This window comes from Pongo abelii, chromosome 21 (genome assembly GCF_028885655.2).
Source record: "Pongo abelii isolate AG06213 chromosome 21, NHGRI_mPonAbe1-v2.0_pri, whole genome shotgun sequence".
In the NCBI taxonomy this organism is placed as follows: Eukaryota; Metazoa; Chordata; class Mammalia; order Primates; family Hominidae; genus Pongo; species Pongo abelii.
Window position 1 is genome coordinate 38648514 of NC_072006.2, and position 17277 is coordinate 38665790.

The 17277-nt window shown below is 39.8% G+C and overlaps 1 protein-coding gene across 6 annotated transcripts in view; it reads left to right on the plus strand.

The window, feature by feature from the left end:
* ITCH (itchy E3 ubiquitin protein ligase) overlaps positions 1-17277 on the plus strand; it is a 156095-nt gene that overhangs the window by 123114 nt on the left and 15704 nt on the right. For all 6 annotated transcript variants that reach the window (XM_063720616.1, XM_054542165.2, XM_024238866.3 and 3 more), the window contains 3 exons: positions 4706-4826; positions 5270-5374; positions 7947-8043. In XM_063720616.1, coding sequence (XP_063576686.1) covers positions 4706-4826; positions 5270-5374; positions 7947-8043 — 323 coding nt within the window. The remainder of the gene's footprint in view (positions 1-4705; positions 4827-5269; positions 5375-7946; positions 8044-17277) is intronic.

Genomic DNA, 17277 nt, shown 5'->3' on the forward strand with positions numbered 1-17277 from the left:
GATAATGGGCAGCTAAAAAGGTTTTTAGGATCTACTTCAATAATGGCTTGCTTAAAATTTCAGAGTTTGGGGGGTTTTTAGTGTTATTTTAAGAAGTATAATTTCCTTAGAATAAAATGCACTGATCTTAAGTGTACAAGTTGAATTTTGACAAATATATATATCGGCCCAAATGTGAGCATTTTATGGAGAGAAGTTGTGCTAGATCACTCATTTAATTACCAGTTCTGTAAACACTGTTCCATATAGCATCATGTCCATGTAAATATGACTCAAATTGTGGAACTTTTTTTTTCTATTCTGGACCCCATAAGGGGCCAATACACACCTCCCTTCTCCCAGCCCCAGAGGTAGGTAACCGTTTCTGTTTCTTTCTATTTCTATAACTGTTTCTGATCTTAAACTTCCTAAAATGGAATCATAGAGTATATACTCTTATATCTAGCTTTTAGTGTCTGATTTTTTCTTTTATTTGGTGTTTGTGAGATTCAGCCATATTGTTTATATCAGTATTTTATTCCTTTTTATTGCTGAGAAATATTCCATGCTGTGTATATCTCAGAATTTGTTTATCCATTCTCTTGGTGATAAATGTTTTGGTTGTTTTTCAGTCTGGGGCTTTTATGAGTAAAGCTGCTATAAACATTCTTGTGGTGTCTTTTTGTCGACATATTTTTCTTGAGTAAATACCTAGGAGTGAAATCGCTGGGAAGATGTTTGACTTTATTAGAAACTGCCAGCTTCCCAAAGTGTTTTTGCCATTTTGCAGTCCTACTAGCAATATTTGAGAGTTGATTCACGTTCTTGTCAATTCAGCATTGTCAGTAATATCTTGTGGTTTTAATTTCCATTTCTTCCTTGACTAATGGTGTTGAGTACGTTTTTCTATGCATATTGATCATTTGTAGCTCTTCTTTTGTGATGTGTGTATCCAAATCTTTTATCCATTCTAAAATTGGGTTGTCTTTTTATTTGTGATTGTTGGAGTTCTTAAATATTTCAGATCATTGATTTTAGAAACTCTTCTCTTTCCCTTCTTTCCTCCCTCTTCTTACCTTTTCTTATGGTATGTCTAGATTTCTTTCTTCTTTGACGGAGTCTTGCTCTGTTGCCGAGGCTGGAATACAGTGGCACGATCAGAGCTCGCTGCAGTCTTAAACTCCTGGGATCAAAGGATCCCCCTGCCACATCCTCCTGAGCAGCTGGGACTGTAGGCACAAGCCACCGTGCCCAGCAAATTTTTTGGTTGTTTTTATTTTTGTAGAGATGTGGTCTTGCTATTTTGCACAGGCTGGTCTCAGACTCCTTGCCTTAAGCTATCCTCCCACATTCTGTTTTCTAATATAAGGATTTAAAGCTGCAGATTTCCAACTAAGTATTTCTTTAGCTATATCCCACAATTTTTTTTTTTTTTGAGATAGAGTCTTACTCTGAGGTTGCCCAGGTTGGAATGTAGTGGTAGAGTCATGGTTCACTGTAGCCTCAACCTCCTGAGCTCCAGATAGCCTCCCACCTCAGCCTCCCAAGTAGCTGGAACCACAGGCATGTGCTACCACGCCTGGCTTACTTACTTACTTACTTATTTATTTATTTATTTATTTATTTATTTATTTATTTATTTATTGTAGGAGATGGGTCTCACTATGTTACCCAGGCTGGTCTCAAACTCTTGGATCCAAACGATACTCCCACCTTGGTCTCCCAAAGTGCTGGAATTACAGGCATGAGCCACCGCATCCAGTCCACACTTTTTTTTTTCTTCCCCGAGACAGAGTCTTGCTCTGTTGCCCAGGCTGGAGTGCAGCAGTACAATCTTGGCTCACTGCAACTTCCATCTCCTGGGTTCAAGTGATTCTTCTGCCTCAGCCTCCCGAGCAGCTGGGATTATACCTGCCACCATGCCTGGCTAATTTTTGTATTTTTAGTAGAGACGGGGTTTTGCCATGTTGGCCAGGCTTATCTTGAACTCTTGACCTCAGGTGATCCGCCTGCCTCGGCGTCCCAAGGTGCCTGGATTACAGGCATGAGCCACCACGCCCAGCCACAAATTTTGGAATGTTGTGTTTTTCACTATTTTATTTATTTTTGTTTATTTACTTATGTATTATGTTTTATTTTTATTATTATTATTTTTGAGACAGGGTCTCACTTTGTCACCCAGGCTGGAGTGCAGTGGCAAAATCTTGCCTCACAGCAGCCTCCACTTCCAGAAGTTCAAGCAATCCTCTTGCCTCAGCCCCCAAGCAGCTGGGACTACAGGCATGTGCCACCACACCCACACGGCGAGATGGGGTTTCACCATGTTGCCCAGGCTGGTCTTGAACTCCTGTGCTCAAGGGATCCACCCACCTCAGCCTCCCAAAGTTCTGGGATTACAGATGTCAGCCACCAGCCACCACATCCAGCTACTCTCATTGTATTTAAAAGTATTTGTTAGGTTTTTTTTTTTTTTTTTTTTTTTTTTTTTTTTTTTTTTTTTGAGATGGAGTCTCTCTGTCACCCAGGCTGGAGTGCAGTGGTGCCATCTTGGCTCACTCTAAGCTCCACCCCCTGGGTTCACATCATTCTCTGCCTCAGCCTCCCGAGTAGCTGGGACTACAGGCGCCCGCCACCACACCTGGCTAATTTTTTTGTATTTTTAGTAGAGACAGCGTTTCACCGTGTTAGCCAGGAAGGTCTCAATCTCCTGATCTCGTGATCCCCTCACCTCAGCCTCCCGAAGTGCTGGGATTACAGGCGTGAGCCACCATGCCCAGCCAGGTCTTATTATTTTTATCCTGATAATCTCTACTTTATAATTGGAGTGTTCAGTACATTTATGTTTAATTTTATTACTGATTTGGTTGGACTTTTGTCTAACCATTGCTATTTGTTTTGCTATTTGTCTCGCCTTGCTATTTGTTTCTTATTTTTCCCAACTTTCTTTGTTCTTTCTTGCCTTCTTTGAATAAAGCAATTTTTACTTTCTTTTTTAGCTCTTCTGTTGGTTTTTTAGCTATACCTCTTTGTTTAACTTTAGTGGTAACTCTAATGATTACGATACTATGCATCTTTAACATCCCTGTTGACCCAAACACTACTTCTTGTACAATATAAGAAGCTCATAGGCCAGGTGCGGTGGCTCACGCCTGTAATTCCAGCACTTTGGGAGGCTGAGGTGGGCGGATTGCCTGAGGTCAGGAGTTCGAGACCAGCCTGGCCAACATGGTGAAACCCCGTCTCTACTACAGATACAAAAATTAACTAGGCATGGTGGGAGGCACCTGTAATCCCAGCTACTTGGGAGGCTGAGGCATGAGAATCGCTTGAACCCAGGTGGTGGAGGTTGCAGTAAGCCAAGATCATGCCATTGCACTTCAGCCTGGGGGACAAGAGTGAGACTTCATCTCAAAAAAAAAGAAAAGAAGCTCATAATAATATAATTCCATTTACTTCACTCCAGCTGTTTGTGCTGTTGTTGTCATATATTATTTCTACATGTTACAAATACAATACTTTGTTACTGTTATTCTTGCTTTAATTTTTAACTATTTTCAAAAATAATCTTATATTTACTCACATTACTATTTCTGGTTCTCCTTATTTCTTTCCTCAGATTCATTTTTTTTTTTTAATCTAAGATCATTTCTCTTTGGCTTTAAAAAAAAAACCTTTCTTTACCATTTCACTTAGTGTGCATCTCCTGGCAATGCATTTTCTCAGCTTTTATATGAAAACATCTTTATTTCACCTTCATTTTTTGAAGGATATTGTCACTAGATTTAGAATTCTAGGTTTATAAAATAATGATGCAGTCATGTTTTTATGATTTATGTCTTAAAAAATAATCCTCATGTTGTAGAGACATATACTGAAGTATCTGTTCAAAATGAAATTATTTGGGCTGGGCGTGGTGGTTCATGCCTGTAATCCCAGCACTTTGGGAGAAGGCAGGCGGAACACTTAAGGTCAGGAGTTCAAGACCAGCCTGGCCAACATGATGAAACCCCCATCTCTACTAAAAACACAAAAATTAGTTGGGTATGGTGGCGCACGCCTGTAATGCCAGCTACTCGGGAGGCTGACTGAACCTGGAAGGTGGAGGCTGCAGTGAGTCCAGATTGTATCATTACACTCCAGCCTGAGTGACAGAGTGCGACCCTGTCTCAAAAAACAAAAACAAAATAAAAGAAAAAGAAGAAATTATATGGCTTGGCAATGGTGGCACACGCTTGTAATCCTAGCACTTTGGATGGCCGAGGCAGGAAGATCACTTGAGGCCAGGTATTTAAAACCAGCCTTGGCAACACAGAGAGACCCCATCTCTACACACAAAACCAAAAATCAGCCAGGCGTGGTGTTGCACACCTATATTCCCAGCTACTCGGGAGGCCGAGGTAGGAGGATTGCTTGAGCCCAGGAGGTCGAGACTGCAGTGAGCCAAGATTGTGCCACTGTGCTTCAGCTCAGGTGACAGAGTGAGACCTCATCTCAAATAAATAAAGAAAAGAAATGAAATTATATGATATCTAGGATATGAGTAGGGGCATAGATGAAATAGATGGGCATTGTGATGAAGCTTGGACATGTGTACAGGGGGTTCATTATGTTCTACTTTTGAATATATTTGAAGTTTTTTATAATTTTTTAAAATTTATTTTTATACTCAGAATTTAAAGATAAGATCTAAACTTCCTGATAGGTGTTTTTCATATTTGTTTGCTAGAATGGTAGCTGAGTGGAGGTTGTCTCGAGGTGTTGAAGAACAGACACAAGCTTTCTTTGAGGGCTTTAATGAAATTCTTCCCCAGCAATATTTGCAATACTTTGATGCAAAGGAATTAGAGGTAATGAATTTTCCTTCATTCCCCTGTACCATGCTAGTAAATAATGCCTTAAGTTGTCTGCTTTTAACTCACTTTCCCATCTTTCCTGTTACTGTAATATTTTTTATACTGGGGCAAAATGTTTTGAAACATCCCCAATGGTTAAAGAAAATCATAATTTATCCAAAGATAAAACAATAGTATTACCCCCCCACCAAAGTACAAATATTAGAGCTTCTCTACAATTGAGTGACTTACTTCCCTGAATATATGTATATATGACACCGTGCATGGAACTTTGCCTTCATGAGCACTGTAGATATAATTCTTGATGTATAGTTGATAAGTCAAAGCCTACTGATTGTTATTCTAAAGCTTTGCTTAATCTTAGTCTTTCCTTATTTATGTCCAGCTGTTTTTGTACAGTTACCTTAGGAAACAATTTGTCTTTTTCATCCCTAAAGGTCCTTTTATGTGGAATGCAAGAGATTGATTTGAATGACTGGCAAAGACATGCCATCTACCGTCATTTTACGAGGACCAGCAAACAAATCATGTGGTTTTGGCAGGTTTGTTTTTAAATTTATTTCTATTAGTTGACACAGCATAATTTTTTAGAATTTGTTTACCACATATGGAAATGAGTCACAGGTCAAAATGTACCAGTGTATATAGACCCCTTAGTCCATGCATTATAATAAATGAATACAGATTATAACAGCATCCTTTTAAGACTGTTGCCAAGTAAGCCACACATACCTTGCATCTTTGTCCAGAGTAGAGTGTAAGACAATTCCAGATGATAAAATTTACCTACATTTGATTTAAATGGTTTTGGGGTTTTATAGGACTGTCTGTAGTATGTTTTTTATCATTTATACTTCATTAATTATATAATGTTCAGAAGGCAAAATTTAAGAGACTTGGTTTAGAATCATAATGGTATCTCTCTAAAAATGTCTGCCTTAAGCATGGTATGTGATGTTCAACATCATTAGTCATTACAGAAATGCAAATCAAAACCACAGTGAGGCTGGGTGCGGTGGCTCACACCTGTAATCCCAGCACTTTGGGAGGCTGAGGCGGGTGGATCACGACATCAGGAGATCAAGACCATCCCGGCTAACACGGTGAAATTAGCCGGGCATGGTGGCGCGTGCCTGTAATCCCAGCTACTTGGGAGGCTGAGGCAGGAGAATCACTTGAACCCGGAAGGCAGAGGTTGCAGTAAGCCAAGATTGCACTACTGCACTCCAGCCTGGGCAACAGAGCAAGACTCTGTCTCAAAAACAAAAACAACACAATGAGATACCACGTCACACTTAGTATTATTTTTGAAGTGGAGAAGAACAACCACTGCCAAGGGCGCATTGCTGGTGATAGTGTGAAATACCACACCACTGTGGAAATAGTTTGGTGGTTCCTCAAAATTTAAACATAGAATTAACATAAGATCCAGGAATTCCAGTCCTTGGTATACAGCCCAAAAAATTGAAAGCAGAGACTGAAACAGATACTTGTACACCAGTATTCATCATTCATTTACCCACACAAAATGTGGTATATACATATACAGATGCTCCTGGACTTGGAGTTTTATCCTTTATATCTATCATAAGTCAAAAATATCTTGAGTTGAAAATGCATTTAATACCCTTATCATAACTTACCCATTGTAAAGTTACATTGTAAAGTCACAACTTACCCATTGTAAAGTTGAAAAATCATAAATCGAACCATCATAAGTCTAGGTGCTCCTCAACTTATGATGGAGTAATAAACCCAATAAACCCATCATAAAGTCAAAAAATTGTAAGCCGGGGTCTGGAATATTATTCAGTGCTAAAAAGTAATGAGATTTTTGGTATGTGCTACAACATGAACAAACCTTAAAAACATTATGAATTTTAAGATAAGCGAAGTAAGCCAGACACAAACGGACAAATATTGTATAATTCCACTTACATGAGGTTACTAGAATGGGCAGATTCATAGAGGCAAAAGTAGAATATGGGTTACCAGAAGCTGCAGGGAGCAAAAATGGGAAGTTGTGTTTAATGTGTACATAGGTTTTACTTGGGATGATGAAAAAGTTGGAAATAGTGGCGATGGTTTCACAACAGTGTGAATGTACTTAATGTCATTGAATTACACTCAAAATGGTTAAAATCGAGAATTTATATTGTATATATTTTACAAAAATTTAAAAAATTAAATTAAAAAAATCTGGTATACATGTAAAAAAATTCATATGAGAACCTTAAACTGAGCTTCTATAACAAGTAGGGTTACAATTGTAGGATAATTGATAATACTACAATAAGATAAAAATTATTCCTTACAAAACAGTTTTTGGCTGAGGCAAAACAGTTATACTACAGGCTAGAAACATTCTCTAGAAACCTATTGTTTTGAGTCAGAATTGTATGAAATAAAATCCACATAATTCTAGCTATGTGTAGCTATACCAAAACCTAAAGAACATTGAGAAGAGGAGGTTATTGGGATATATCCTGCATCAGAATTCTGTGAGTTTGATTAAAGTTGTTTATTAAACCAAAAAGTCTATACTGACTCAAGGTCTGTATCCTGTGTAGCCACATGAATATCCTATAGGACGGGCAAATCTGGAGCTGGGGGGGGTGGTGGTGGGATGGGGAGTCACCGGAAGGGCTGCCCTAGAAGAGCTAATCTTAAAGCTGCGTGAGTACGGAGCTCTTGGTCTCAGTCCATCTTACTTTTTATATATCCCTTTAAGTATATTGTCCTAAGATTTATATAAGGAAAGGTTGGTGGGGCTTTGATAAACATGGAAATGGCCCTCCATCCATAGTGTTAAGTAATTATCTACTGCAGTGGACACCAGGGGTTCCTTTAAGATGTGAAATGAGCTAGATACAGTGGCTTGCTCCTATAGTCCCAGCTACTCTGGAGGCCGAGGCAGGAGGACTGCCTGCTGCCCAGGAGTTAGAGGCTGCAATCAGCTATGATTGCACCACTGCACCCCAGCCTGGGCCACAGAGCCTGGGACACCTCACCTCTAAAAAAAATAAAAGATCTGAAATCATTATTTTTGTTTCTTGTTTAGTGTGCTGAATGTAATATATGACATATATATCTCTTTAAATATACTTTTAACAGTTTGTTAAAGAAATTGATAATGAGAAGAGAATGAGACTTCTACAGTTTGTTACTGGAACCTGCCGATTGCCAGTAGGAGGATTTGCTGATCTCATGGGTATGTATACAGGATCACTTTTCCTATACAGAAAATTGTTTATCATGCTGCTTTACATAAATGTGTATACAGCCTATTAGAAACAACAAAGACGGCATTTCCATCTGAGGTACTGTGTTCATCTCACTAGGGAGTGCCAGACAGTGGGCGCAGGTCAGTGGGTGAGTACACCGTGCGCCAGCCGAAGCAGGGGCGAGGCATTGCCTCACTCGGGAAGCGCAAGGGGTCAGGGAGTTCCCTTTCCAGGGGTGACAGACGGCACCTGGAAAATCGGGCCACTCCCACCCGAATACTGTGCTTTTCCGATGGGCTTAGGAAACGGTGCCCCAGGAGATTATAGCCCGCACCTGGCTCAGAGGGTCCTATGCCCACGGAATCTCGCAGATTGCTAGCACAGCAGTCTGAGATCAAACAGCAAGTCGGCAGCGAGGCTGGGGGAGGGGCGCCCGCCATTGCCCAGGCTCGCTTAGGTAAACAAAGCAGCCTGGAAGCTTGAACTGGGTGGAGCCCACCACAGCTCAAGGAGGCCTGCCTGCCTCTGTAGGCTCCACCTCTGGGGGCAGGGCACAGACAAACAAAAAGACAGCAGTAACCTCTGCAGACTTAAATGTCCCTGTCTGACAGCTTTGAGGAGAGCAGTGGTTCTCCCAGCACGCAGCTGGAGATCTGAGAACGGGCAGACTGCCTCCTCAAGTGGGTCCCTGACCCCTGACCCCCGAGCAGCCTAACTGGGAGGCACCCCCCCAGCAGGGGCAGACTGACACCTCACACGGCCGGCCAGGTACTCCAACAGACCTGCAGCTGAGGGTCCTGTCTGTTAGAAGGAAAACTAACAGAAAGGACATCCACACCAAAAACCCATCTGTACATCACCATCATCAAAGACCAAAAGTAGATAAAACCACAAAGATGGGGAAAAAACAGAGCAGAAAAACTGGAAACTCTAAAAAGCAGAGTACCTCTCCTCCTCCAAAGGAACGCAGTTCCTCACCAGCAACGGAACAAAGCTGGACGGAGAATGACTTTGACGAGCTGAGAGAAGAAGACTTCAGACGATCAAATTACTCCGAGCTACGGGAGGATATTCAAACCAAAGGCAAAGAAGTTGAAAACTTTGAAAAAAATTTAGAAGAATGTATAACTAGAATAACCAATACAGAGAAGTGCTTAAAGGAGCTGATGGAGCTGAAAACTAAGGCTCGAGAACTATGTGAAGAATGCAGAAGCCTCAGGAGCCGATGCGATCAAATGGAAAAAAGGGTATCAGCCCTGGAAGATGAAATGAATGAAATGAAGCAAGAAGGGAAGTTTAGAGAAAAAAGAATAAAAAGAAACGAGCAAAGCCTCCAAGAAATGTGGGACTATGTGAAAAGACCAAGTCTACGTCGGATTGGTGTACCTGAAAGTGATGGGGAGAATGGAAACAAGTTGGAAAACACTCTGCAGGATATTATCCAGGAGAACTTCCCCAATCTAGCAAGGCAGGCCAACATTCAGATTCAGGAAATACAGAGAACGCCACAAAGATACTCCTCGAGAAGAGCAACTCCAAGACACATAATTGTCAGATTCACCAAAGTTGAAGGAAAAAATGTTAAGGGCAGCCAGAGAGAAAGGTCGGGTTACCCTCAAAGGGAAGCCCATCAGACTAACAGCGGATCTCTCGGCAGAAACCCTACAAGCCAGAAGAGAGTGGGGGCCAATATTCAACATTCTTAAAGAAAAGAATTTTCAACCCAGAATTTCATATCCAGCCAAACTAAGCTTCATAAGTGAAGGAGAAATAAAATACTTTACAGACAAGCAAATGCTGAGAGATTTTGTCACCACCAGGCCTGCCCTAAAAGAGCTCCTGAAGGAAGCGCTAAACATGGAAAGGCACAACCAGTACAGTCGCTGCAAAATCATGCCAAAATGTAAAGACTATCGAGACTAGGAAGAGACTGCATCAACTAACGAGCAAAGTAACCAGCTAACATCATAATGACAGGATCAAATTCACACATAACAATATTAACTTTAAATGTAAATGGACTAAATGCTCCAATTAAAAGACACAGACTGGCAAATTGGATAAAGGGTCAAGACCCGTCAGTGTGCTGTATTCAGGAAACCCATCTCACGTGCAGAGACACACATAGGCTCAAAATAAAAGGATGGAGGAAGATCTACCAAGCAAATGGAAAACAAAAAAAGGCAGGGGTTGCAATCCTAGTCTCTGATAAAACAGACTTTAAACCAACAAAGATCAAAAGAGACAAAGAAGGCCATTACATAATGGTAAAGGGATTAATTCAACAAGAAGAGCTAACTATCCTAAATATATATGCACCCAATACAGGAGCACCCAGATTCATAAAGCAAGTCCTGAGTGACCTACAAAGAGACTTAGACTCCCACACATTAATAATGGGAGACTTTAACACCCCACTGTCAACATTAGACAGATCAACGAGACAGAAAGTCAACAAGGATACCCAGGAATTGAACTCAGCTCTGCACCAAGCGTACCTAATAGACATCTACAGAACTCTCCACCCCAAATCAACAGAATATACATTTTTTTCAGCACCACACCACACCTATTCCAAAATTGACCACATACTTGGAAGTAAAGCTCTCCTCAATAAATGTAAAAGAACAGAAATTATAACAAACTATCTCTCAGATCACAGTGCAATCAAGCTAGAACTCAGGATTAAGAATCTCACTCAAAATCGCTGAACTACATGGAAACTGAACAACCTGCTCCTGAATGACTGCTGAGTACATAACGAAATGAAGGCAGAAATAAAGATGTTCTTTGAAACCAACGAGAACCAAGACACAACATACCAGAATCTCTGGGACACATTCAAAGCAGTGTGTAGAGGGAAATTTATAGCACTAAACGCCCATAAGAGAAAGCAGGAAAGATCCAAAATTGACACCCTAACATCACAATTAAAAGAACTAGAAAAGCAAGAGCAAACACATTCAAAAGCTAGCAGAAGGCAAGAAATAACTAAAATCAGAGCAGAACTGAAGGAAATAGAGACACAAAAAACCCTTCAAAAAATTAATGAATCCAGGAGCTGGTTTTTTGAAAGGATCAACAAAATTGATAGACCGCTAGCAAGATTAATAAAGAAAAAAAGAGAGAAGAATCAAATAGATGCAATAAAAAATGATAAAGGGGATATCACCACCAATCCCACAGAAATACAAACTACCATCAGAGAATACTACAAACACCTCTACGCAAATAAACTAGAAAATCTAGAAGAAATGGATAAATTCCTCAACACATACACCCTCCCAAGACTAAACCAGGAAGAAGTTGAATCTCTGAATAGACCAATAACAGGAGCTGAAATTGTGGCAATAATCAATAGCTTACCAACCAAAAAAAGTCCAGGACCAGATGGATTCACAGCCGAATTCTACCAGAGGTACAAGGAGGAACTGGTACCATTCCTTCTGAAACTATTCCAATCAATAGAAAAAGAGGGAATCCTCCCTAACTCATTTTATGAGGCCAGCATCATCCTGATACCAAAGCCGGGCAGAGACACAACCAAAAAAGAGAATTTTAGACCAATATCCTTGATGAACATTGATGCAAAAATCCTCAATAAAATACTGGCAAACAGAATCCAGCAGCACATCAAAAAGCTTATCCACCATGATCAAGTGGGCTTCATCCCTGGGATGCAAGGCTGGTTCAATATACACAAATCAATAAATGTAATCCAGCATATAAACAGAACCAAAGACAAAAACCACATGATTATCTCAATAGATGCAGAAAAGGCCTTTGACAAAATTCAACAGCCCTTCATGCTAAAAACTCTCAATAAATTAGGTATTGATGGGATGTATCTCAAAATAATAAGAGCTATCTATGACAAACCCACAGCCAATATCATATTGAATGGGAAAAAACTGGAAGCATTCCCTTTGAAAACTGGCACAAGACAGGGATGCCCTCTCTCACCACTTCTATTCAACATAGTGTTGGAAGTTCTGGCCAGGGCAATTAGGCAAGAGAAGGAAATAAAGGGTATTCAATTAGGAAAAGAGGAACTCAAATTGTCCCTGTTTGCAGACGACATGATTGTATATCTAGAAAACCCCATTGTCTCAGCCCAAAATCTCCTTAAGCTGATAAGCAACTTCAGCAAAGTCTCAGGATACAAAATCAATGTACAAAAATCACAAGCATTCTTATACACCAATAACAGACAAACAGAGAGCCAAATCATGAGTGAACTCCCATTCACAATTGCTTCAAAGAGAATAAAATACCTAGGAATCCAACTTACAAGGGATGTGAAGGACCTCTTCAAGGAGAACTACAAACCACTGCTCAAGGAAATAAAAGAGGATACAAACAAATGGAAGAACATTCCATGCTCATGGGTAGGAAGAATCAATGTCGTGAAAATGGCCATACTTCCCAAGGTAATTTACAGATTCAATGCCATCCCCATCAAGCTACCAATGACTTTCTTCACAGAATTGGAAAAAACTACTTTAAAGTTCATATGGAACCAAAAAAGAGCCCGCATCGCCAAGTCAATCCTAAGCCAAAAGAACAAAGCTGGAGGCATCACACTACCTGACTTCAAACTATACTACAAGGCTACAGTAACCAAAACAGCATGGTACTGGTACCAAAACAGAGATACAGATCAATGGAACAGAACAGAGCCCTCAGAAATAATGCCACATATCTACAACTATCTGATCTTTGACAAACCTGAGAAAAACAAGAAATAGGGAAAGGATTCCCTATTTAATAAATGGTGCTGGGAAAACTGGCTAGCCATATGGAGAAAGCTGAAACTGGATCCCTTCCTTACACCTTATACAAAAATCAATTCAAGATGGATTAAAGACTTAAACGTTAGACCTAAAACCATAAAAACCCTAGAAGAAAACCTAGGCATTACCATTCAGGACATAGGCATGGGCAAGGACTTCATGTCTAAAACACCAAAAGCAATGGCAACAAAAGCCAAAATTGACAAATGGGATCTAATTAAACTAAAGAGCTTCTGCACAGCAAAAGAAACTACTATCAGAGTGAACAGGCAACCTACAAAATGGGAGAAAATTTTCGCAACCTACTCATCTGACAAAGGGCTAATATCCAGAATCTACAATGAACTCCAACAAATTTACAAGAAAAAAACAAACAACCCCATCAAAAAGTGGGCGAAGGACATGAACAGACACTTCTCAAAAGAAGACATTTATGCAGCCAAAAAACACATGAAAAAATGCTCACCATCACTGGCCATCAGAGAAATGCAAATCAAAACCGCAGTGAGATACCATCTCACATCAGTTAGAATGGCAATCATTAAAAAGTCAGGAAACAACAGGTGCTGGAGAGGATGTGGAGAAATAGGAACACTTTACACTGTTGGTGGGACTGTAAACTAGTTCAACCCTTGTGGAAGTCAGTGTGGCGATTCCTCAGGGATCTAGAACTAGAAATTCCATTCGACCCAGCCATCCCATTACTGGGTATATACCCAAAGGACTATAAATCATGCTGCTATAAAGACACATGCACACGTATGTTTATTGCGGCATTATTCACAATAGCAAAGACTTGGAACCAACCCAAATGTCCAACAATGATAGACTGGATTAAGAAAATGTGGCACATATACACCATGGAATACTATGCAGCCATAAAAAATGATGAGTTCATGTCCTTTGTAGGGACATGGATGAAATTGGAAATCATCATTCTCAGTAAACTATCGCAAGAACAAAAAACCAAACACTGCATATTCTCACTCATAGGTGGGAATTGAACAATGAGAACACATGGACACAGGAAGGGGAACATCACACTTCAGGGACTGTTGCGGGGTGGGGGGAGGGGGGAGGGATAGCATTGGGAGATATACCTAATGCTAGATGACGAGTTGGTGGGTGCAGCGCACCAGCATGGCACATGTATACATATGTAACTTACCTGCACGTTGCACACATGTACCATAAAACCTAAAGTATAATTAAAAAAAAAAAAGTATAGACAAATACTCTCATGCTTCAATATAATCTTCATGTTTGACTAATGAAGAAAGCAGGCACATTTTATATATATATATTTTAAATATCATTAACTATAGGATTCCCAAGCTCTGGGTTCCACTCCTGTATTGCAACCCACTGCACTTACAGGAGTCACCTGGCCCTTGTCATGTTGCCCTGTGGGTATGGGAACCACACAAGCAATGAATATTCTGGCTACTACTACTGCTGCGAGTAATAATTTATGATAAAAAATATAAAAAAAGGACAATAACAAACTCTCCTTTGTCCTTAACCCAGGAGTCTTGGGTGTCCTACCAGAATCTACAAAACTGTAGCAGGTAAATTTGTTAGCTTGAAAGTAGGTAAAAATCTTACAACCTTCATAAAAATAAACAAAAATGGAGGCTTAATAATTCAAGGCTAAGAGGACAAAGTTGAACCACACCCAGTTACCTCTGTAACATGATGGTGACATTCAATAAAGCTCTATGGAAGTTATTTTAAAGTTTAATTTGCTGTGTGGCAATTTTGTCCACAAAGGTCTTTACTTATAAGGAATAAACAATCTGATAAACATATGACATGCTTCTTTAAAGCTGACATTTTGAATGTGCCAGCAGTCTAAACTGAAATTAAACCAATTATGAAGTTTTCTTGTGTCCCATCAAGTCTGCCAAGATACCCTGTTGTACAATACTAGCAATTTTTTGAATAGGTAACAATTTTCTACTGGAAACTTATAAATTTTCAGAGAGGAGCTGTCTAAATGTTCTCAATGTAACTCCTTAAGAAAGGACTAAACTAAAAAAGCAAACCAAGCCAGATTACCCTGAAAAACTTAGCTGCCTTCAAAGTACCACTGGCTGTAGGAAATACAGGAAGCCAGATTTTCAAGACAAACATTCCTCCTTCCTTTCCTGGCTACTGCTATGCCAAGATCAAACAAGGATCAGCAAAGACCAAAGGAATGAAGAAACTGGAACCTTTTTATTGCCTGGGCATTGGGCAAGAGCAAGCTAATTCTATCTTTTAAAAAATGAAATCATATACATTTAAGAGAAGTATTTATACTGCAAGCCACTGCTCAGATCTCCTACAATAAAACAATTATTAAAAACTTCTAAAAAAAAGAAACAACAGAGACAGGGATAGCCATTTTCTTAACTATTCCCAGTTAGCGTGGCTTTGTATAACCTTTAAAATAGTTTTTAGTCCTTACCTCTGTAGAAATTTTTAACCCTCAATCTAGAACCCACAGCTAACTCATTAGGACAGCAGTCTTCTGTATGTAAATCTGTTCATTTAGTCATTTGCCAAACGTGTCTCTTATGAGTCAATCACTATTGGTTGTATTATTTAATGGTGTGAGAAGATCATTATATAATACAATAGTGGACTGTAGTTTCCGTATTGTGTTTAAAACCACTCTTCCCTGGGAGACTGGGAGTTCTTTGAGATATCGATTCATATCTTCATCTTTTTATTTCTTGCCCCTGGCAAAGTGCCTGTTACACAGCAGTCTGCTGCTTAAAATGAATATTGAGATGAATGACTATGGCAATATTCACTTTGTTACTAAACAATAAATTATTTAAGTAAATTCAAGTATTTCCTTAATACCAACATTATCCCAAGTATCATAGGAGGATACACAGAGAAGTTAAGATCCCTAAGCCTGCTTCAGACTGAAGCAGAGAGTCAAAATTAGGAGAACTAAGCAGGTAATTTTGCATACAGAACATGGAACCAGTTTAGAAAGTACTTTCAAAGCCAGATCAAAAGAATTTGGATGTTAGTTACCGTGAGGGTATTGGAAGCTGTGGAACTTTTTGAAGAGAGGAAAACTTGCTCAAGCTGCATTTAGGAAGATTTGATGATAGGAAGATACAGTGTGGATTAAAAGATGGTGAGGACCTAGAGATGAGAAGAAATTGCAGCAATGATGAGAACCTGATCTCAGGAGATGAAAGTAGAAATAGAAAAGAGGGGGTAGATACTAGAGAAAGTTCCAAAGGAGAAACAGGTAGAGAGCTTAATAGAAAATGAAGTATAAGAGAGGGGTATCAGCAATAATTGTCATGTTATGGAACATGGAGCAATGGAGAAGTTAGGAAGTATAAAGAGTATGCATGGTTGTAGATGTTGGGGGAGGATGCTGAGCAGCTTAGAACCTGCTGAATTTAAGGTAACTGCCAGACAACCAAGTAGAAAACCCCAGGGAAGCAGCTGTAGAGGTAACAATATATGAGTTAGAGTTAAGAGGAAACAGAAGAAGTTGAATCATCAGAGCAGTGACATTTGATGCTGTGAGAATGTGTGGTCTTAGGCAGAAATAGAATACAGAGAGGAGTAGAAGGCTAATGCCTAGAACCATCTGCATGTAGGGATAAGACAGAAGGAGATAGCCTAGGCCAGGCACAGCCTCACGCCTGTAATCCCAGCACTTTAGGAGGTTGAGGTGGGTGGATCGCTTGAGCTCAGGAGTTTGAGAACAGCTGGGGCGACATGGTGAGACCCCGTCTCTACTAAAAATACAAAAATTAGCTGGGTGTGTTGACGCACACTTGTAGCCCCAGCTACTCGGAAGGCTGAGGCAGGAGAATCGCTTGAACCTGGGAGGCAGAGGTTGCAGTGAGCTGAGATTGTGCCACTGCACTCCAACCTGGGAAACAGAGTGAGACTCCATCTCAAAGGAAAAGAAAAGATGGAATTAGTCTGGAAGCCAATTTAAAGGAGAGACCAGAGAGTGAAAAGAAGAAAGAAATAGTATACTCTCTGAGAAGCAATTAGAAGGAATTTTTTTCTTCAGTGCTACAGAGAGGTCTCAAAAGGGTGATTTCTGGGAAGTTTTTATTAGAAGACAGAAACAGTGAGATTGTGGTTTGGAGAATTTTAAAGGCTATCTGGTTTATTTTGTTTGTTTTAGTTTCAAATCTTTATTCTTCTTTACTTTTTAAATTATTCTTAATTGACATAATTGTACATATTTAGGGGTACCGTTTTTATTTTGATACATGTATACAATATATAATGATCAAATTGGGGTAATTAGGATATCCATCACCTCAAACATTTATCAATTCTTTGTGTTGGGAACATTCAAAACTCACTTTTCTAACTATTCATAAACATACAGGCCAGGCGCAGTGGTTCACACCTGTAATCCCAGCACTTTGGGAGGCTGAGGCAGGAGGAACA